The sequence below is a fragment of the Somniosus microcephalus genome, unplaced genomic scaffold (genome assembly GCF_052327205.1).
Source record: "Somniosus microcephalus isolate GS21.2 unplaced genomic scaffold, FLI_Smic_1.0 unresolved_chr4, whole genome shotgun sequence".
Classification (NCBI taxonomy): domain Eukaryota; kingdom Metazoa; phylum Chordata; class Chondrichthyes; order Squaliformes; family Somniosidae; genus Somniosus; species Somniosus microcephalus.
In genome coordinates, this window is record NW_028225182.1 from 37,794,873 (window position 1) to 37,816,424 (window position 21,552).

The following is a 21,552-nucleotide window of genomic DNA, read 5'->3' on the forward strand; positions in this document are numbered from 1 at the left end:
GCTTTTTATTCCAGATTTATTTAATTAACTGAATTTAAATTCCCCAGCTGCCGTGGTGGGATTTGAACTCACGTCTGCTGGATCATCAGTGCAGGCCTCTGGATTACCAGTCCAACACGAGGATGAGTGTTTTAAAATGGAGGCGATCGGGGCCCGGGAGCCAATGTAGGCCAGCGAGCGCAGTCAGTGGGAGTTAGGAGACGGGGGCGGCAGAGTTTTGGATGAGGTCAAGGTGTGCACCTGCTAAGCTGAAGACCAAGACTGCAGACTTCCCTACCTTCCGACTGAGCCGTATGTTGATAAACACCAGGTCGTCCATGCCGAGAACGAGCTTGTTCGGTCCTCTCAACAGCTGAACTTTCTGGATGCGATCCCTACGGGACATGAACGAAAAGATTGGGCAGATCTCCCGCAATTGTTGGCAATGTTCTCAAGTCATTCCTCTCTCCCCAGGTAATTTTATTCTCACCTCCTTCACGGCTCCACCCCCCCACCTTGCTGAGCATGTCGTGCTGACTATGTGGGTGAGCAGACAGTCTGGTACCAGCCTTCTTCCCAATGCCATTCTGAAACTGGCATGGCTCGCTTGCTGATTGACCGACCCTCCCTGTGTGGGGACCAGCTTCAAGATTGGCCTCTACCACAGAAGGCAGTAGAGGCCAATACATTAAATATATTCAAGAAGGAGTTGGATATATTTCTTAAGGCTAAAGGGATCAAGGGATATGGGGAGAAAGCAGGGACCGGGTACTGAATTTGGATGATCAGCCATGATCTCATTGAATGGCGGAGCAGGCTCGAGGGGCCGAATGGCCTACTCCTGCTCCTATCTTCGAAGAAAGAAAGAACTTGCTGCTTCATGACCTCGGGTCATTCCCAAAGCGCTTTACAGCCACTTAAGTGCGTTTTGAAGTGCGGTCACTGTTGCAATGTAGGAAACGTGGCAGCCAATTTGCGCACAGCAAGCTCCCACACACAGCAATGAGACAACGGCCAGATCATCTGATTTGGTGATGTGGGTTGAGGGATATATGTTGGCAAGGACATCGGGGAGAACTCCCCTGTTCTTCTTCCAATATTTTTTTTTATTCGTTCACAGGATGTTGGCGTCGCTGGCGACGCCAGCATTTATTGCCCATCCTAATTGCCCTCGAGCAGGTGGTGGTGAGCCGCAATCTTGAATACAACTAGAGTGGCTTTCAGAGGACAGTTAAGAGTCAACCACATTGCTTTGGGTCTGGAGTCACATATCGGCTAGACCAGGTAAGGACGGTAGATTTCCTTCCCTAAAGGACATTAGTGAATCAGATGGGTTTTTATGACAATCCGGTAGTGTCACGGTCACCGTTACTGATACTAACTTTTTATTCCAGATTTATTTAATTGAATTGAAATTCCCCAGCTGCCAGGGTGGGAGTTGAACTCACGTTGCTGGATCATTAGCCCAGGCCTCTGGATTACTAGCCCAGTAACATTACCACAATGCTACCGTCCCTGATAAAATGTCTCATCCGAAGGAAGGCACCTACGACAGTGCACACTCCCTCAGTACTGCCCCTCCTATAGTGCAGTGCTCCCTCAGTACTGCCCCTCCGACAGTGCGGCGCTCCCTCAGTACTGCCCCTCCGACAGTGCGGCGCTCTCTCAATGCTGCACCTACGACAGTGCACACTCCCTCAGTAGTGCCCCTCCGACAGTGCGGCCCTCCCTCAGTACTGTCCCTCCGACAGTGCACACTCCCTCAGTACTGCCCCTCCGACAGTGCGGCGCTCCCTCACTACGGCCCCTCCGACAGTGCAGTGCTCCCTCTGTACTGCCCCTCCGACAGTGTGGCGCTCCCTCAGTACTGCCCCTCCGACAGTGCAGCGCTCCCTCTGTACTGCTCCTCCGACAGTGCGGCGCTCCCTCAGTACGGCCCCTCCGACAGTGCGGTGCTCCCTCAGTACTGCCCCTCCGACAGTGCGGCGCTCCCTCTGTACTGCCCCTCCGACAGTGTGGCGCTCCCTCGGTACTGGCCCTCCGACAGTGCGGCGCTCCCTCAGTACTGCCCCTCCGACAATGCGGCGCTCCCTCAGTACTGCCCCTCTGACAGTGCAGCGCTCCCTCAGTACTGCCCCTCCGACAGTGCGGCGCTCCCTCGGTACTGCCCCTCCGACAGTGCGGCGCTCCCGCAGTACTGCCCCTCCGACAGTGCGGCGCTCCCTCAGTACTGCCCCTCCGACAGTGCGGCACTCCCTCAGTACTGCCCCTCTGACAGTGCAGCGCTCCCTCAGTACTGCCCCTCCGAAAATGCGGCGCTCCCTCAGTACTGCCCCTCCGACAGTGCGGCACTCCCTCAGTATTGCCCCTCCGACAGTGCGGCGCTCCCTCAGTACTGCCCCTCCAACAGTGCGGCGCTCCCTCAGTACTGCCCCTCTGACAGTGCAGCGCTCCCTCGGTACTGCCCCTCCGACAGACTCCGAGTGTGCTGCCCACTGAGCCACGGTGAACACCACAGCTTATCTCTGATCCAGGGATAACTACCCAAGATTGCTGGTGTGATCAAACTCATGTTGTGAAACTCTCTGTGGCACAATGCACCCGTGGGCCACATGGTCCACACTGACGACTGTTGGAAAAAGAAGTATGTAATAAGTAGAGGGTAATACCCCCCAAACTGCTTGAAACAACCCAAATCAGGTTAACTACCAAAGCATCCACATGTGACCATCTGCTCAATGATTCCACCACTAGGCATCCATGGATCCAGTTTAGGGTTTGGGTTCGGGATCCTTTTTTTTTTTATTTGCTTACGGGATGTGGGCGTCGCTGGCAAGGCCAGCATTTATTGCGCATCCCTAATTGCCCTTGAGAAGGTGGTGGTGAGCCACCTTCTTGAGCTGCTGCAGTCCGTGTGGTGAAGGTACTCCCACAGTGCTGTTAGGGAGGGATTCCAGGATTTTGACCCAGCGACGATGAAGGATCGGCCGATATATTTCCAAGTCAGGATGGCGTGTGTGACTTGGAGGGGAACTTGGAGGTGGTGGTGCTCCCATGCGCCTGCTGCCCTTGTCCTTCTAGGTGGAAGAGGTCGCGGGTTTGGGAGGTGCTGCCAAAGAAGCCTTGGCGAGTTGCTGCAGTGCATCTTGTAGATGGTACACACTGCAGCCACGGTGCGCTGGTGGTGGAGGGCGTGGATGTTTAAGGTGGTGGATGGGGTGCCAATCAAGCGGGCTGCTTTGTCCTGGATGGTGTTGAGTTTCTCAAGTGTTGTTGGAGCTGCACTCATCCAGGCAAGTGGAGAGTATTCCATCACACTCCTGACTTGCACCTTGTAGATGGTGGAAAGGCTCCATTGAGAGACAGCCCCAATAAGAATCATTGAGAGGTTTTAATAGAGTAAAGAGAGAAAAACTATTCCCTCGGGCGAGTGGGTCAATAACCAGGCCATCGATTCAAAATCATTGGAAATGGATCTAGAGGGGAGACGAGGAGAAATGTTTTCACTCAGAGAGTTGTGGGGTCAGGAACGCTCATCTGGAAAGGCGGTGGAAGCGGATTCCAGCGATAATTTTAAACGGGTGTCGGACAGGCACTGGAGGATGAAGAACTTATGGACACAAAGCCGGGGATTTGAAACTAGCACGGCTGCTTTTTCACAGAGCCGGCACAGGCCCGACGGGCCGAATGCCCTCCTCCTGTCCCGCGAGTCTCTGTGATCCTATGCCTTCTGTATAGGAAGGGGGGGGGGGGTGAGAAAAAAATCAGCAAGCGAAAGTGAAAGAAAACAGTAAGAACATGAGAAGAGGACAAACCTGAGGAAGTAGGCCAAGGCTGCACCGGCCAGAATCAAACCAGCCACCAGGGCGAATATCAGCAGCACGAACATGAGGTCCACTCCTAGGCAAGAGACACAGTCAATCATCCATGGGTACTTTTTCCGCTCAGCTTCAATTAATGATCAATAAAACTTCAAGTCCATTCATGAGTCGCAAACTTCCGGCCACTCCTGGGAGCATTACAGCGTCTGATTATCAGTGCCTTGTAAGCTGGAATGCACTGCCTGAAAGAGTGGTGGAAGCAGGGTCTCTTTCAACAGGGGATTGGGTAAATACTTTAAGGGCAGAAGATTTGCAGGGCTATGGAGAAAGAGTAGTATAGTAATCTCGGATGTAATGCTTAAGTTATCCACCAGAGGGAGACAAATGTTAAGGGTTCATTTACCAGTGTTTTAAGGTAACATTGCATTATGGGTAGAATGACTCATAGGATCCTCCATTTTTGCATCGTGCAGTAAGAATTAGAAGTGCATGCCTGTAGCTGTAAGAGCTCTGTTCTCTCCTAAACTGTGTAATTAAAAAGTTAAGTTTTGGGTTCCTGAAGTCTCACTTATATCAGTTATTGGACCTTACCACTCGGATATAACAAGTAGGGGGTGGGGACTGGGACGAATTGGATGGCTCCTGGAGTGGGAGTGCAGCGTAGGTTTACCAGACTGATACCTGGACTCCATGGGTTAAGTTACGAGGCGAGATTACACACAAATTAGGGTTGGTACTCCCTAGAATTTAGAAGGTTAAGGGGTGATCTGATTGAAGTTTTCAAGATATTAAAGGCAACTGATATGGTAGATGGAAAGTAACTATTTCCGCTGGTGGGGAGTCTAGGACTAGGGGGCATAATCTAAAAAGTAGAGCCAGACCTTTCAGGAGTGAAGTTAGGAAACACTTCTACACACAAAGGGTGGTAGAAGTTTGGAACTCTCTTCCGCAAACGGCAATTGATGCTGGGTTAAGTGTTACAGGACACTCATTTAACCGTCACCTAAATATCCGGAATTCTCTATTAACCGGCAAAATTCTCATTCCAAAAACAACACCTCAATAACCGGCAATGTTGCCGAGTCCGAGTGTCCCGCAGTGGCCAAGTTAGTCAGTGGGGGTAGTTCTCCAAACTGCCACTACTCAGCTTCTTGGCGCTGTCGGAAGTCGGAACACCTCAATCCCCCTGTAACAGGAGTCTGACTCTCCCACGCTGCTGGTAGTCACTGCATTGCATTACCCTCAACTGGCAGTACTGTACTTAATCAAGCATCTTCCACCATCCATTTAACACAACATTCTCTAGGTGAGTACCCAACTACTGTATACTGCACATTTCTTGATTTTTTTAATGTTTCTTTGTTAAAAATAGCCTCGGTAGATAACCCTCTCCATCATCCGGAATTTTTGATCAACCGGCAACATGCTGGTCCCGTCGGTGCCGGATACCAAAGAGTTTCCTGTAATTTTAAATCTGAGATTGATAGATTTTTGTTAACCCAAGGTATTAAGGGATATGGGCCAAAGGCGGGTAGATGGAGTTAGGTCACAGATCAGCCACAATCTCATTGAATGGTGGAACAGGCTCAAGGGGCTTGATAAGAACATAAGAAACAGGAGCAGGAATAGGCCCCTTGGCCCCTCGAGCCTGCTCCGCCATTCAATAAGATCATGGCTGATCTTGTGCTCAAAGCCACTTCCCTGCCCGCTCCCCATAACCCTTCACTCCCTTATCTTGTAAAAATCTGTCTACCTCCACCTTAAATATATTCACTGACTCCACCTCCACGGCGCTCTGGGGCAGAGAATGCCACAGATTTACGACCCTCTGAGAGAAGAAATTCCTCCTCATCTCAGTTCTAAAAGGGCGACCCTTTATTCTGAAACTATGCCCCCTAGTTTTAGATTTCCCCACGAGGGGAATCATCCTCTCTGCATCTACCCTGTCGAGCCCCCTCAGTATCTTATATGTTTCAATAAGATCACCTCTCATTCTTCTAAATGGCCTCCTCCCATTCCTATGTTCAAAGAGGAATTGGATAAATACTTGCAGGGGGAAAACTTGCAGGGCTACGGGGAAAGAGCAGGGCAGTGGGACTAATCGGAGAGCTCTTTCAAAGAGCCGGCACAGGCACGATGGGCCGAATGGCCTCCTTCTGTGCCGTGAGATTCTATGATTCTCTTGCATTCCTGGGTAGGATACAACAACAACTTGTATTTACACAGCGCCTTTAATATAGTAAAACGCCCCCATGGCGCTTCACAGGAGCGATTATCAAACAAAATTTGACACCGAGCCACATAAGGAGATATTCGGACAGGTGATCAAAAGCTTGGTCAAAGAGGTCGGTTTTAAATGGCGTCTTAAAGGAAGAAAGAGAAGTCGAGCGGTTTAGGGAGGGAATTCCAGAGCTTAGGGCCCAGGCAGCTGAAGGCACGGCCGCCAATGGTGGAGCGATTATAATCAGGGATGTTCAACATAGAAACATAGAAGATAGGAGCAGGAGTAGGCCATTTGGCCCCTCGAGCCTGCTCCGCCATTCAATGCGATCATGGCTGATCATCCAAATTCAGTACCCGGTCCCTGCTTTCTCCCCATATCCCTTGATCCCTTTAGCCTTAAGAAATATATCCAACTCCTTCTTGAATATATTTAATGAATTGGCCTCTACTGCCTTCTGTGGTAGAGAATTCCACAGGTTCACCACTCTCTGGGTGAAGAAATTCCTCCTCATCTCTGTCCTAAATGGCTTACCCCTTATTCTTAGACTGTGACCCCTGGTTCTGGACTCCCCGACCATCGGGAACATCCTTCCTGCACCTAGTCTGTCCAGTCCTGTCAGAATTTTATAAGTTTCAATGAGATCCCCTCTCATTCTTCTAAACTCCAGCGAGTATAAGCCCAATCGACCCAATCTCTCCTTACACGTCATTCCTGCCATCCCAGGTATCAGCCTGGTGAATCTTCGCTGAGCTCCCTCCATGGCAAGAACATCCTTCCTCAGATAAGGCGACCAAAACTGCACACAATACTCAAGGTGTGGTCTCACCAAGGCCCTGTACAACTGCAGCAAGACATCCTTGTTCCTGTGCTCAAACCCTCTCGCTACAAAGGCCAACATACCATTTGCCTTCTTAACCGCCTGCTGCACCTGCATGCTTACCTTCAGCGACTGGTGCACAAGGACACCCAGGTCTCTTTGCACTTCCCCTTCTCCCAATCTATTGCCATTCAAGAGGGCAGAATTAGAGGAGCGCAGATATCTCAGGGGGTTGTGGGGCTGAAGGAGATTACAGAGATAGGGAGGGGGCGAGGGCCATGGAGGGATTTGAAAACAAGGATGAGAATGTTGAAATCGAGGCGCTGCTTAACCGGGAGCCAATGTAGGTCAGCGAGCACAGGGGGTGATGGGTGGACAGGACTTGGTGCGAGTTGGGACACGGGCAGCCGAGGTTCGGATGAGCTGGAGTAGGGTAGAACGTACAGTGAAAGCTTTCCGTCCCTCTCTCACCTCTCACTCAGTCACACCATTTCTTACCCTCGGTATTCCTCTCTCGTTCTTTGTAAACTTCAAACGTGTTGCCATCTGCTGAAATCGAAAGGTACTGCAGTCGCTAACCCTTTAGCCTCCCTCAGTCCTCAAGCAAACAAGCTCACCCCTCACCTAGGCACTGCTTCCTGATCTATCTACCTCTTCCCGCCTTGGCCTTTCACTGTGTTATCTCAACAGAAATAACAGAGCTGTAACTGTAAGAGTACGTGGATCGATTGAAGACAGTTAAAGAGTCGGGAAAGGGCAACAAAGTGATAAAGTAGAATTTCTCCAGCACCTTTCATGTTAGCAGAACGTCCCAAAGCGCCTTACAGCCAATGAGGCATTTTTTTGTCATCGCTGTTGTAATGTAGGAAACGCGGCAGCAAATTTGCGCACAGCAAGCTCCCACAAACAGCAAAGTGATAATGGCCAGATAATCTGTTTGTAATGATGTTAGTTGAGGAATAAATATTGGCCCCAAGACACCGGGGAGAACTCCCCTGCTCTTCTTTGAATGCTGGCCGTGTGATCTTTTACGTCCACCTGAGAGGGCAGACGGGGGTCTCGGTTTAACGTCTCATCCGAAAGACGGCACCTCTGACAGTGCGGCGCTCCCTCAGTACAGCCCCTCCAACAGTGCGCCGTTCCCTCAGTACTGCCCCTCCAATAGTGCGCCGTTCCCTCAGTACTGCCCCTCCGACAGTGCGGCGCTCCCTCAGTACTGCCCCTCCGACAGTGCGGCGCTCCCTCAGTACTGCCCCTCCGACAGTGCGGCGCTCCCTCAGTACTGCCCCTCCGACAGTGCGGCGCTCCCTCAGTACTGCCCCTCCGACAGTGCGGCGCTCCCTCAGTACTGCCCCTCCGACAGTGCGGCGCTCCCTCAGTACTGCCCCTCCGACAGTGTGGCGCTCCCTCAGTACTGCCCCTCCGACAGTGCGGCGCTCCCTCAGTACTGCCCCTCCGACAGTGCGGCGCTCCCTCAGTACTGCCCCTCCGACAGTGCGGTGCTTCCTCAGTACCTGGATTATGTGCTCAAGTCTCTGAAGTGAGACTTGAACAAGAACAAACATGTGCAACAAAGACAAGTAAGAGTTGCATTGATTTACGCCTTTCTCAGTGATCAGTGCTCTGCTGAAGATTTCTCATTTTTTCCACCCAGGTTCTGATACTCCATCCTACTCAGTCTTCCTTATCTCTACAGCCCCAACTATTCAAATCAAGACTATCGCACCGTTCTCCCACTATCTTGATAGGATGGATGCTGGGAGAATGTTTCCCTTGGCTGGGGAGTCTAGAACCAGGGGCCACAGCCTCAAGACTGAGATGAGGAGAAATTTCTTCACACAGAGGGTGGTGAACCTGTGGAATTCTCTACCCCAGAGGGCTGTGGAGGCTCAGTCATTGGGTATATTCAAAACAGAAGTCGATAGATTTCTGACTAGTAAGGGCATCAAGGGATATGGCGATAGGGCCGGTGAATGGAGTTGCGGCAGAAGATCAGCCATGATCTCATTGAATGGCGGAGCACACTCGAAGGGCCGAACGGCCGACTCCTGCTCCTATTTCTTATGTTCTTATGTAGCTGAAGGCACGGCCGCCAATGGTGGAGTGAGGGGAAACCGGGGATGCTCAAGAGGCCAGAATTGGAGGAGCGCAGAGATCTGGGAGGAGGTGGCAGAGATTGGGAGGTGGGGCGAGGACCATGGAGGGATTTTATAGTAATCTGGGATGTTATGATTAAGGTTATCCACCAGGTGGTGCTGTAGCTGGTGCTGCTACCAGTTAAGGTCAGCGGAGCAGGAATGAGAGGATGCAGGCCTGTATGTTTGTTATGCAGTTGTTTAATAAAGTACACGGACTAATTCTAATATCTCGCCTCTTCGAGTTCCTTGTTTCACTACATGGATTTATCACATTTGGTGACGAGGTAAAAGGACACTGAATAAAGAAGAGAAGTCTGACGGGACTTTTAAAAAACAAACTCTTACCTCCTGTGCAGACGTCCTCGGAGTCAAACCAGCAGTCGTCATCTGTGCCAGGTGGGGAGCCCTGTGGGAAATGGATGGCATTGTCGAGCTGCTTCACGGTGCCCGTGGCCATGTTGACTGAGTGGGTGGCTTTGAGCTGGTCCCCAAGTCCATCCGTATCTAGCACCACATAGTCGGCGACGACTACCCCGTCTACGTTCGTCCTCAGCACTTGGTCAAATCCATCAAACTCCATCTCACTGGTGTGCCGGGCAATAGTTGTGCCAGTTACCCATCGGGTTTTCCGATAGGCATTTTCTGTCGCTTTGGCCATGAAGTATATCGAGTTGTAAATGGTGCCGAACAAGGGAGAGACCTGTTAAAAAGAGCACGCGTTAAACACTGCATGCTCGGCACGTAAAATCAGAGACTTACAGCACAGGAGGAGGCCGTTCGGCCCCTGGGGCCTGTGCCGGCTCTGTGGAAGAGCGGCTGTGCTCAGTCCGACATCCTCCCCCCCGCTTTTTGTCCGTAACACTGGAAGTTCTTCATCCTCAAGGACCTGTCTCCGACTTCCCGTTTAAAATTATCGCTGGAAGCCGCTTCCACCACCTCGAGTGTTCCCGACCCCCACAGCTCTGAGTGAAAACATTTCTCCTCGTCCCCCCTCTAGATCCTTTGCCAATGATTTTGAATCGATGACCTCTGGTTATTGACATAGACAGGCTAAGTGAGTGGGCAGAAATTTGGCAGATGGAATATAATGTTGGAAAGTGTGAGGTTATGCACTTTGGCAGAAAAAATCAAAGAGCAAGTTATTATCTAAATGGAGAGAAACTGCAAAGTGCTGCAGTACAAAGGGATCTGGGGGTCCTGGTGCATGAAACACAGAAGGTTAGTATGCAGGTGCAGCAGGTGATCAGGAAGGCCAATGGAATCTTGGCTTTTATTGCAAGGGGGATGGAGTATAAAAGCAGGGAAGTCTTGCTTCAGTTATACAGGGTACTGGTGAGGCCACACCTGGAATACTGCGTACAGTTTTGGTTTCCATATTTAAGAAAAGATATACTTGCTCTCGAGGCAGTTCAGAGAAGGTTCACTCGGTTGATTCCGGAGATGAGGGGGTTGGCTTATGAGGAAAGGTTGAGTAGGTTGGGCCTCTACTCATTGGAATTCAGAAGAATGAGAGGCGATCTTATCGAAACATATAAGATTGTGAGGGGGCTTGATCGGGTGGATGCGGTGAGGATGCTCCCATTCCTCATGTTCCAGAATGGATACCCTGGAGTGACTTGCAGGCTTGAATGGAATCGAGGAGTTTGGGTGGTTTATGCGTAGGATACCGGATACCTGCGATGGAGCTACAGACTGAGGGAGCGCCGCACTGTCGGAGGGGCAGTACTGAGGGAGCGCCGCACTGTCGGAGGGGCAGTACTGAGGGAGCGCCGCACTGTCGGAGGGGCAGTACTGAGGGAGCGCCACACTGTCGGAGGGGCAGTACTGCGGGAGCGCCGCACTGTCGGAGGGGCAGTACTGCGGGAGCGCCGCACTGTCGGAGGGGCAGTACTGCGGGAGCGCCGCACTGTCGGAGGGGTAGTACTGAGGGAGCGCCGCACTGTCGGAGGGACGGTACCGAGGGAGTGCTGCACTGTCGGAGGGGCAGTACTGAGGGAGCGCAGCACTGTCAGAGGGTCAGTACTGAGGGAGCACCGCACTGTCGGAGGGGCAGTACTGAGGGAGCGCAGCACTGTCGGAGGTGCCGTCTTTCGGATGAGACGTTAAACCGAGACCCCCGTCTGCCCTCTCAGGTGGACGTAAAAGATCTCATGGCTAGCATTCAAAGAAGAGCAGGGGAGTTCTCCCCGGTGTCTTGGGGCCAATCCCTCAATCAACATCACTAAAAACTGATTAACAACAACTTGTATTTATATAGCGCCTTTAACGTAGTAAAACGTCCCAAGGCGCTTCACATGAGTATTTTAAGACAAAAAATTTGACACCGAGCCACTCAAGGAGATATAAGGGCAGGTGACCAAAAACTTGGTCAAAGAGGAAGGTTTTAAGGAGCGTCTTAAAGGAGGAGAGAGAGGTAGCGAGGTGGAGAGGTTCAGGGAGGGAATTCCAGAGCTTAGGGCCCAGGCAACAGAAGGCACGGCCACCAATGGTGGAGCGATTATAATCAGGGATGCTCAAGAGGGCAGAATTAGAGGAGCGCAGGTATCTCGGGGGGTTGTAGGGCTGAAGGAGATTACAGAGATAGGGAGGTGGCGAGGGCCACGGAGGGATTTGAAAACAAGGATGAGAATGTTGAAATCGAGGCGCTGCTTAACCGGGAACCATTGTAGGTCAGCGAGCACAGGGGTGATGGGCGAACGGGACTTGGTGCGGGTTAGGACACGGGGCAGCCGAGATTTGGATGACCTCGAGTTTACGTAGGGTGGAATGTGGGAGGCCAGCCAGGAGTGCGTTGGAATAGTCAAGTCTAGAGGTAACAAAGGCCCGGATGAGGGTTTCAGCAGCGGATGAGCTGAGGCAAGGGGCGGAGACGGGCGATGTTACGGAGGTGGAAATAGGCGGTCTTTGTTACGCTGCGGATATGCGGTCGTTATCACATTGCTGTTTGTGGGAGCTTGCTGTGCGCAAATTGGCTGCCGCGTTTCCCACATTACAACAGTGACCACACTTCAAAAAGTACTTCATTGGTTGTAAAGAGCTTTGGGACGTCCTGAGGTGGTGAAAGGCGCTAGAGAAATGCAAGTCTTTCTTTCTATTCAATATAAAATATATTTTATTATATATAGCAGACTACCTAATATGTACTATATCATGAACAATAAACTTACAGAATCATAGAATGATATGGCACAGGAGGAGGCCATTCGGCCCATCGTGCCTGTGCCAGCTCTTTGCAAGAGCTCTCCAATTGATCCCACTCCCCCCCTGCTCTTTCCCCGTAGCCCTGCAAATCTTTCCTCTTCAATTATTTATCCAATTCCCCTTTTGAAAGTCACGATTGAATCTGCCTCCACCGTGGCAGCGCATTCCAGATCGCCACAACTCGCTGGGTAAAAAGTACAAGGTAATGTGGAAAAGACGATGCAGTTATGTGCCCGCGTTGGATGTGGAGAGAGTCAGGTCGATGCCTCGCTTAATCTGCCTGAGTCACGCTGTGTGAGCTGAAGAGGATTGCGAAGTGACAATCTCCTATGTAATAGGATTACTGCATATAAACGCCTTGGTTTAATTCGCCGCCAAGTAGATTTGATTCAACGGGAATGAGCGCGGCCCTGAAATAGTCAAGCCAGCCAAAGCTGAGGTTATCCAGGTGAAAGCCTGTTAAATGGGGTCACTTTTACACAACCCTTTTCTGTCAAAAATAAATAAATACCGGAAATCTGAAATAGAAAACAGAAAATGCTGGAAACGCTCAGCCGGTCAGGCAGCGACTGTGCGGAGAGAGAGAGAAACAGAGTCAACGTTTCCGGTCGATGGCCTGTCGTCGTATTTTGGTTGCTCCACTGTTTGCTGCCTTCTCGCTCTCTCCTGAACCACTGGCTCGTTTTTTGCAGCACAGAGACATGGCTGCTTGCTGACCTCAGGGCCTCAGCTCTGTTACTGGGCCCTCCTGGGCTGAATGTCGCTTTTTTAAAAATTCATTTATGGGATGTGGGCGTCGCTGGCAGGGCCAGCATTTATTGCCCATCCCTAATTGCCCTTGAGAAGGTGGTGGTGAGCCGCCTTCTTGACCCACTGCAGTCCGTGTGGTGAGGGTACTCCCACAATGCTGTTAGGGAGGGAGTTCCAGGATTTTGACCCAGTGACGATGAAGGAGCGGCCAATATACTTCCAAGTCAGGATGGTGTGTGACTTGGAGGGGAACTTGGAGGTGGTGGTGTTCCCATGCGCCTGCTGCCCTTGTCCTTCTAGGCGGGAGAGGTTGTGGGTTTGGGAGGTGCTGCCGAAGAAGCCTTGGCGAGTTGCTGCAGTGCACCTTGTGGATGGTACACACTGCAGCCACGGTGCGCCAGTGGTGGAGGGAGTGAATGTTTAAGGTGGTGGATGGGGTGCCAATCAAGCGGGCTGCTTTGTCCTGGATGGTGTCGAACTTCTTGAGTGTTGTTAGGGCTGCACCCATCCAGGCAAGTGGAGAGTATTCCATCACACTCCTGACTTGTGCCTTGTAGATGGTGGAAAGACTTTGGGGAGTCAGGAAGTGAGACACTTGCCACAGAATACCCAGCCTCTGACCTGCTCTTGTAGCTACAGTATTTATGTGGCTGGTCCAGTTAAGTTTCTGGTCAATGGTGACCCCCAAGATGTTGATGGTGGGGGATTCGGCGATGGTAATGCCTTTGAATGTCGCGGGGCGGTGGTTGGACTCTCGCTGCGCACTCACTGTCAAGGCTCGAGCAGGAACGATGGTCAATCCAGTAAGGTGCCAGAGGTCAGTGCGCACCCATGGCTCTGTGCTGCAAAAACGAGCAACCAGCGGAACAATCAAAATATAACGACAGGACATCGACCGGAAACATTAACTCTGTTTCTCTCCCCACGGACGCTGCCTGACCTGCTGAGCATTTCCAGCATTTTCTGTTTTTATGTCAGATTTGTGACTTGTTTCCTTGGCCGCAGCGGGAGATCGTTGAGCCAAGGAGTCCTGGCTGGCCTCCCACATTCCACCCTACGTAAACTTGAGGTCATCCATAACTCGACTGCCCCGTGTCCTAACCCGCACTTGAAGGCCCTTGAGAGGGTGCAGAGGAGATTTACCAGAATGGTTCCGGGGATGGGGGATCTTCGCTGCAAGGACAGGTTGGAGAAGCTGGATTTGTAGAGCAAAGGAGGTTGAGTGGTGATTTGATCGAGGTGCACAAGATTATGATGGGTTTGGATAGGCTAGACGGGGAACGGCTGTTCCCACTAGTTGATGGTACAAGGACTAGGGGACACAGATTTAAGGTTTTGGGCAAGAGATACAGGGTGGGAGGGAAGCGAGGAAAAACTTTTTCACGCAGCGAGTGGTGAGGACCTGGAACTCGCTGCCGACGGAAGTGGTGGAAGCGGAGACTATCAATGTTTTCAAGGGGAGACTGGATAGGCACTTGAGGGAAATAAACTTGCAGGGCTACGGGGATAGAGCAGGGGAATGGGACTGACTGGATTGCTCTACAGAGAGCCGGCACAGACTTCGATGGGCCAAATGGCCTCCTCCTGTGCCGTATGACTCTATGACTAGGACTCTAAGTCCCGTTCGCCCATCACCCCTGTACTCGCTGGCCTACATTGGCTCCCGGTTAAGCAGCGCCTCGATTTTAAAATTCTCATCCTCATTTTCAAATCCCTCCATGGCCCTCACCATCTCCCTATCTCTGTAATCTCCTTCAGCCCCACAACCCCCCCGAGATATCTGCACACCTCTAATTCTGCCCTCTTGAGCATCCCAGATTGTTATCGATCAATCTTTGGTGGCCATGCCTTCTGTTGCCTGGGCCCTAAGCTCTGGAATTCCCTGCCTAAACCTCTCCGCTTCGCTACCTCTCTCTCCTCCTTTAAGACGCTCCTTAAAACCTAACTCTTTGACCAAGCTTTTGGTCACCTGCCCTAGTGTATCCTTATGTGGCTCGGTGTCAAATTCTTTGTCTTAAAATACTCCTGTGAAGCGCCTTAAGAACATAAGAAATAGGAGCCAGGAGTAGGCCATTTGGCCCCTCGAGCCTGCTCCACCATTTAAACAGATCATGGCTGATCTGATCTTGGGCTCAGCTCCATTTCCCCGCCCACTCCCTGTATTGATTTCTTTGTGGGTTCAATGATGAGACATTTATGAAAGAGAATGTCTTTTAATCTAAAGTCTGTTCAACTCTTTTATACAGCTTTTACAGGAGACATCAAGCTTGTGATGCATCTAGAATGAAACTAAACTAAACTGCCTTGCTTGTCTCGGTCACATGACCTCTGCTGGTCAGACACAAGCAATCAATACATACAAACATGCTGTTAAGGCATGATAATCGAACAGGCAAATACCATCTCTATTTGCTGATATCATTACATCTCCTTTTCTTAAAACAAAAGTATTTTACTTTTAACTAACAACATGTTTTCTTTGTATTAATCTGCATTTTAACTGTAACACTTAATGAACTTACATTATCATTATCATGATCAAGGTTTTTTAACCTTGCTTTGTGTGTTCACATGAAATATGTAAATACACTAGAACTTGAAGAAAGAATAAGATAACATTACTTCCTTCTATAACAATAGTCCTTAAATTTGCTCAATGAGTCTCTCAGGAGGCTTCACGTGTCTTGAGGATTTTCTGATTGATTGTCCTTGAATCTGAGTTGTTGCCTCAGATGATTGGTTCTCAGCTGTGTGATCAGGTTGTTCAACAGTATCAGTCTCTTGACCTGCTGTGGCTGGTCCCATGAGAAGATCTCGACGATTTCTTCTCAGAACAGCACCCTCATCTGTCTGAATGGTGTATGATCTTGGTTGAACTTCACTCAGGACAGTTCCCTTCTGAGTCCATGTGTTTGTTTTGTCTTTGAACCTCACTTGGTCACCAGTGTGGAGTTCGGGTAGGTTTTGTGTTCCTCTGTCATAGTAGTACTTTTGCTTTTCTTTCTGTTGCTCTTTGAACTTCCTCACTTTCTCCCCCTCTTTTGTTTTCAGGAGGTTCTCCGGGATGGGTAGGTTTGACCTTAGCCGACGTCCCATAAGGAGTTGGGCTGGTGACATACCACACTCGAGCAGCATTGTGCGGTATATAAGCATGCTCTGGTAGAAGTCAGTTCCACTGTCTTTTGCCTTGTACATCAGTCTTTTCACTGTGTTTGCGGGCTCTCCTGGGTCAACAGCTCTGGACAACGTGTCTGCTGTATACATCAGCTTACCCGGTGTGTACGCAACATTCAGTTCATCATAGTCTGTCTCTCCTTCGCTTTCCACAACGAGAACTCTCTTTACCAGGTTCAGTCTCTCACAGGCTTTTAAACCTAGTATGGCTTGCACATTCTTTGGCACCACGATTAATGCTAGCGTGTGCTCTCTGTCCTTGTGTGTTACTTTGACAATGCATCTTCCTTTCACTGGTGTATCAGTACCTGAGTATCCTGTCACTTTCACTTTTATTCCATGTATCTTTGGTTTGGGTCTAATTTTCTTAAAATCAGTCTCTGATATCACATTAACTTGTGCTCCAGTATCCAATTTAAATGGAATGTGTATGTCATTCACTTTTAGTGTTAACATCCAGTCTCTTTCTTCTTTTTTGTTTTCAGACACAACATCTACATTGAACTCCTCTATGTCGCTTTCATCTACTGCATGGACCTTGCTTTGTTGCGCTTGGTTCTTGCAGCAACGGGCATAATGGTTGTTTTTGTTGCATCTATTGCATGTTTTACCATATGCTGGACACTTTCTTGGTGTATGCTGTGTACCGCATCGACTACATGACTTTCGATTGTCCCTTTCATTTTTGTTCGCTGGCCACGCCTCTTTTTTCACATTGGCGCTCTTTTTGTTAAACGGTTTGTGTCCGTTCTTACTCACTGCATCCACGTTGCAGCTACTGTCACTGAACAGCTCCTTTGCCTGCAACTTCACAGTCTCTGTAGCCCTACACAGTGCTATGGCTTTTCCCAGGTCTAGATCTTGCTCTCTTAGCAGTCTTTCCCTTAGACCATTATCTGGAATACCACACACCAGTCTGTCTTTTATCAGCGAGTCTGTCAGTCCCCCAAATTCACATGATTTGCTTCTGTTTCTCAGTTCAGTCACATACTGATTAATAGTCTCACCCGTTTTCTGAACACGTGTGAAAAATCTGTGCCTCTCAAACGTCACGTTACGTTTAGGTATGCAGTAGGCCTCAAACTGTTCCATTATTTTATCTAGCTTCATTTTGTCTCCATTAGCAGCGAATGTGAAGTTATTATACACATCCAGCGCTTCATCACCCACGACATGCAAGAACAGTGACGATTTCTTTTTATTACTTTTCTCGTCAGCTCCGATTGCCGCTAAATACAACCCCACACGTTGTTTGAATCTCCTCCAATTTTCAGCCACATTACCTGTCAACTGAAGCGTCGCCGGTGGGTGTAAACCTTCCATTTTTTCACTTCGTTAGCTATTCTCCAATGGTAAGCAACGATGTTCTCTTTTGGCTTGCTAATTTGTGGAGAGCTGATTTAACTTCGGATTTTTTCTCTTCATCTCTTTCAGTCACTTCTGACACCATGTATTGATTTCTTTGTGGGTTCAATGATGAGACATTTATGAAAGAGAATGTCTTTTAATCTAAAGTCTGTTCAACTCTTTTATACAGCTTTTACAGGAGACATCAAGCTTGTGATGCATCTAGAACGAAACTGAAACTAAACTAAACTGCCTTGCTTGTCTCGGTCACATGACCTCTGCTGGTCAGGCACAAGCAATCAATACATACAAACATGCTGTTAAGGCATGATAATCGAACAGGCAAATACCATCTCTATTTGCTGATATCATTACACTCCCTATAACCCTTCACTCCCTTATTGTTCAAAAATCTGTCTATCTCCACCTTAAATATATTCACTGACTCCGCCTCCACAGCTCTCTGAGGCAGAGAATTCCAGATTTACAACCCTCCGAGAGAAGAAATTCCTCCTCATCTCAGTCCCAAATGGGCGACCCCTTATCCTGAAACTGTGCCCCCTAGTTCTAGATTTCCCCATGAGGGGAAACATCCTCAGCATCTACCCTGTCAAGCCCCCTCAGAATCTTATATGTTTCAATAAGATCACCTCTCATTCTTCTAAACTCCAATGAGTATAGGCCCAACCTGCTCAACCTTTCCTCATAAGTCAGCCCCTTCAACTCAGGAACCAACCTAGTGAATCGTCTCTGAACAGCCTCCAATGCAAGTATATCTCTCCTTAAATAAGGTGACCAAAACTGTACGCAGTACTCCAGGTGTGGTCTCGCCAACACCCTGTACAGTTGTAGCAGGACTTCCCTACTTCCACACTCCAACCCCCTTGCAACAAAGGCCAACATTTCATTTGCCTTCCCGATCACTTGCTGTGTTTGGGACGTTTTACTATGTTCGAGGCGCTATACAAATACAAGTTGCTGTTGAGGTTGGAGCAATGGATGAACAGGACAACAAAAACAACCAGCAAGCTGCCGCCCGTTCGGAGGCCTGGTCGCAATCCGCAATCAATCAATCAGCAGCGGTGTTCCGCCAGAAGCACGCTCGGAGATCTGGACCCTTTTCTTTAACGACCTGTGCAGGAAATCACAACTGACAAGGAACCACGACCGCGACTTCGCTACCAGCGGTCCCGCGAGACAGCGCGGCTTACGAGTCCGGAATCGAACTAGCCACAGGAGCCGGCGCAGTGTTTCCCCAATTTACCCCAGTTACCAACCTGCGTCGGCGGCAGGGGCGAGCGGACCTCGTCGCTTTTCACCGCTTCGCCGAGGGCCTCAAAGAAGTCCTTCTCCTTGGAGCCCATGGTGATGGTCAGCACTGCATCGTAGGCGCGCCGCAGCCCGCCGCTGCCGGCCAGCGCCGGGTAGGCAGAGTTCTTGTACGGGAGGCTGTAGTGGATGGTGTCGTAAGGAATGAACACATAGCTCCCACCTGTCATCTCCATCTCATCCGCCTTCTCCAGGAGGATCTGCTGATCTTCCCCACCAATGAGGACCGAGTGCATGCACATCACCACCACTGAAACAAACGATAAAGGGCACGGTTGTAAAGAAGGAACTTGCATTTCTATAGCGCCTTTCACAGCCTCAGGGCGTCACGGAATGCTTTACAGCCACGAAGTGCTCTCGAAGGGTGGTCGCTGTCGCAATGCTCCCAATGCGGCAACGCCGCGATAATAAAATTCTCATCCTTGTGTTCAAATCCCCCCTGCGGCCTCGCCCCCCCTACCCCTTCCCTATCTCTGTAACACCCTCCGAGATCTCTGCGCTCCTCCAATTCTGGCCTCTTGAGCATCCCCCCGATTTTCATCGCTCCACCATTGGCGGCCGTGCCTTCAGCCGCCTGGGCCCTAAGCTCTGGAATTCCCTCCCTAAACCTCTCCGCCTCTCTCTCCTCCTTTAAGACGCCCCTTAAAACCTCCCTCTTTGACCAAGCTTTTGGTCACCTGTCCCACTATCTCCTTCTGTGGTTCGGTGTCACGTTCTGTCTGATAATCGCTCCTGTGAAGTGCCCTGGAACATTTTACTATGTTAAAGGCACTGCCATAAATACAAGGGCCCAGAAATTCGGGTCGGAGGCTTCCCGCGGGTACAAGCCCCTGACCTGCACTTACCTAACGCGCCGGCCGTTGAGCTGTGGGCCTGTGTGGGATTCCGATCCTGGGCCTCCTCCAACTGCCGGCGCGCAGTGCTTGCGTATCCCAGGGGCGTAGTTAGTTCGAAGCGTCCCCTGGCATCACGTGGGCCATGGAGAGCCAATGGTAGCAGAGAATGCTTTATTCATAAGTTTGACAGGAAGAGCTGTCAAACCTATAAATACTATAAGCCCCAAAACATCACTAAATCTTCAAATACATTTTTAAAAAACCATCACATTTTTAAAATAACTATAAATTACATGAAATAACTATTTTAAACAATAATTTAAATTTTTGAAAAAATTAATTACATTTTCTAACGGGGCTAAAAATAAACTTACCTTTCTTTAAAGTATTTAAAAATAATAAAGCTGTGGAAAAAATGTTTTAATTTTAATTAATTCACCACTTACCTTGTTAAAAGCAGGCCTTGCGACTGCTTTTTACATGTCTAACTGCTGGAGACTTACCCTCCCGGGAAAACCTGGAAAAAAAAGGTAAGTTCGATGCGCACGTGCTGCCTCGCCGGCGCACGCGTTCGACCACTGAACCCCTTCTTTCAGGGGAACGGAAGTGCCGGTTTCTCGCGCATGCGCAGTGTATACACGAAACCGGCACTTTCGTTGGGCCTACACGTGAGTACCCCGTGCGTACTCACGCGTTGGGACCCGAATTTCTGGGCCAAGTTGTTGCCGAGGCATTGTTCATTGTTTTTATTTGATGCCACCGAACCTTCCCGGACCCAAACACACTCTTTCCTACCTCTTACTTTGTCTGCTTGCTTGACGCGCCTCAGGGCCTGCGCCGCTCCCTCGGCGTCTGTCTCCATGGCGACCACCAGCGCCACGGGCAGCCCGTAGTGCCGCAGCGCGTTGGCCAGCTCCCGCCCCGTCTCCGCCCACAGATCCTGGCCCGAGGTGACGACGGCCGCCCGCGCCCAGCGGAAGTGCCTCAAGACGCTGGACAAGACGGCGGCGGCCGGCGGGGCGGGCCGGGCAAAGGTCGGGAAGCCCTGGCCTCCGTCCAGCTCCGGGTCGAGGCAAGCCCAGGAGAAGACCGGCTTGTTCCAATTCTTCCCAAGGAGAGCAGCGGCCGTGCAGTAGCCGGGGTTGAGGGGGCCAACGAACCCAGAAGCGCACTTCTCCAGCGTGACGAAGCCAGCCAGGCCTCTGGAAGTCTGGCAGTCCTCATTTAACAGGACATAATCGTACCAATACCCTCGACTCAAAGACGGATCCTTATTTATCCTGTCAGTCGCTAACCTCGCAGCAACATCTGGTAGCGCCTTGGCGAAGAACGGGTCACAGCTCCACGGACCCACAAGACCTATTTTGAAGGTTGCCGGTTGGACACAGAGGGGCAGGCAGAGGCCAATCAAAAGCACAAGCCGCAGCTCCTTGTAATCCCAGTGGCTGCCCGTTGTACAGGCTCTTCCGCCGATCCACCTGGGGTGGTTGGACAACCCGGGAAGAAAACTCCAGAGGCCAAAGCGCAAGGTTGGCATCGTCCACACTCGGGAGATTGCCGCGGTCTGCAGATTCTCTATTCAAAAGCCTTCCATCCAGTGCCAGGCGGCTCCTTCACATACTGACGAAGAGCCGGCAGTTTCATAAAACACCGGGGTGCCCTTCAGTTGAACCTTGAAAGACAAAATTGGTGAGGATTAAATCAATTGCAAATGCCCTGCACGGGAACTCAAAATGGAGGACCTCAAAACTGTGGACCACTTTGCTTCCCTCAGTCCTCCCGTCACCCAGTTTCAGCTGTGGTTCAGTGGGTAGCACCCTCGCTTCTGAGTCAGAAGGTTGTGGGTTCAAAGTCCCACTCCAGAGACTTGAGCACCAAAATCCAGCCTGCCGCTCCAATGCAGTACTGAGGGAGCGCCGCACTGTCGGAGGGGCAG

The 21,552-nt window shown here is 50.4% G+C and overlaps 1 protein-coding gene across 1 annotated transcript in view; it reads right to left on the reverse strand.

The window, feature by feature from the left end:
* LOC147090571 (retinal guanylyl cyclase 2-like) overlaps positions 1-21,276 on the reverse strand; it is a 71,824-nt gene extending 50,548 nt beyond the window's left edge. Inside the window, exons 1-5 of the mRNA XM_085977313.1 lie at positions 20,412-21,276; positions 18,729-19,030; positions 9,325-9,679; positions 3,795-3,879; positions 278-374 (exon numbers count right to left, since the gene is read on the reverse strand). Coding sequence (XP_085833439.1) covers positions 278-374; positions 3,795-3,879; positions 9,325-9,679; positions 18,729-19,030; positions 20,412-21,153 — 1,581 coding nt within the window. The 5' untranslated portion in view covers positions 21,154-21,276. The remainder of the gene's footprint in view (positions 1-277; positions 375-3,794; positions 3,880-9,324; positions 9,680-18,728; positions 19,031-20,411) is intronic.
* Between the last annotated feature and the right edge of the window lie 276 nt (positions 21,277-21,552).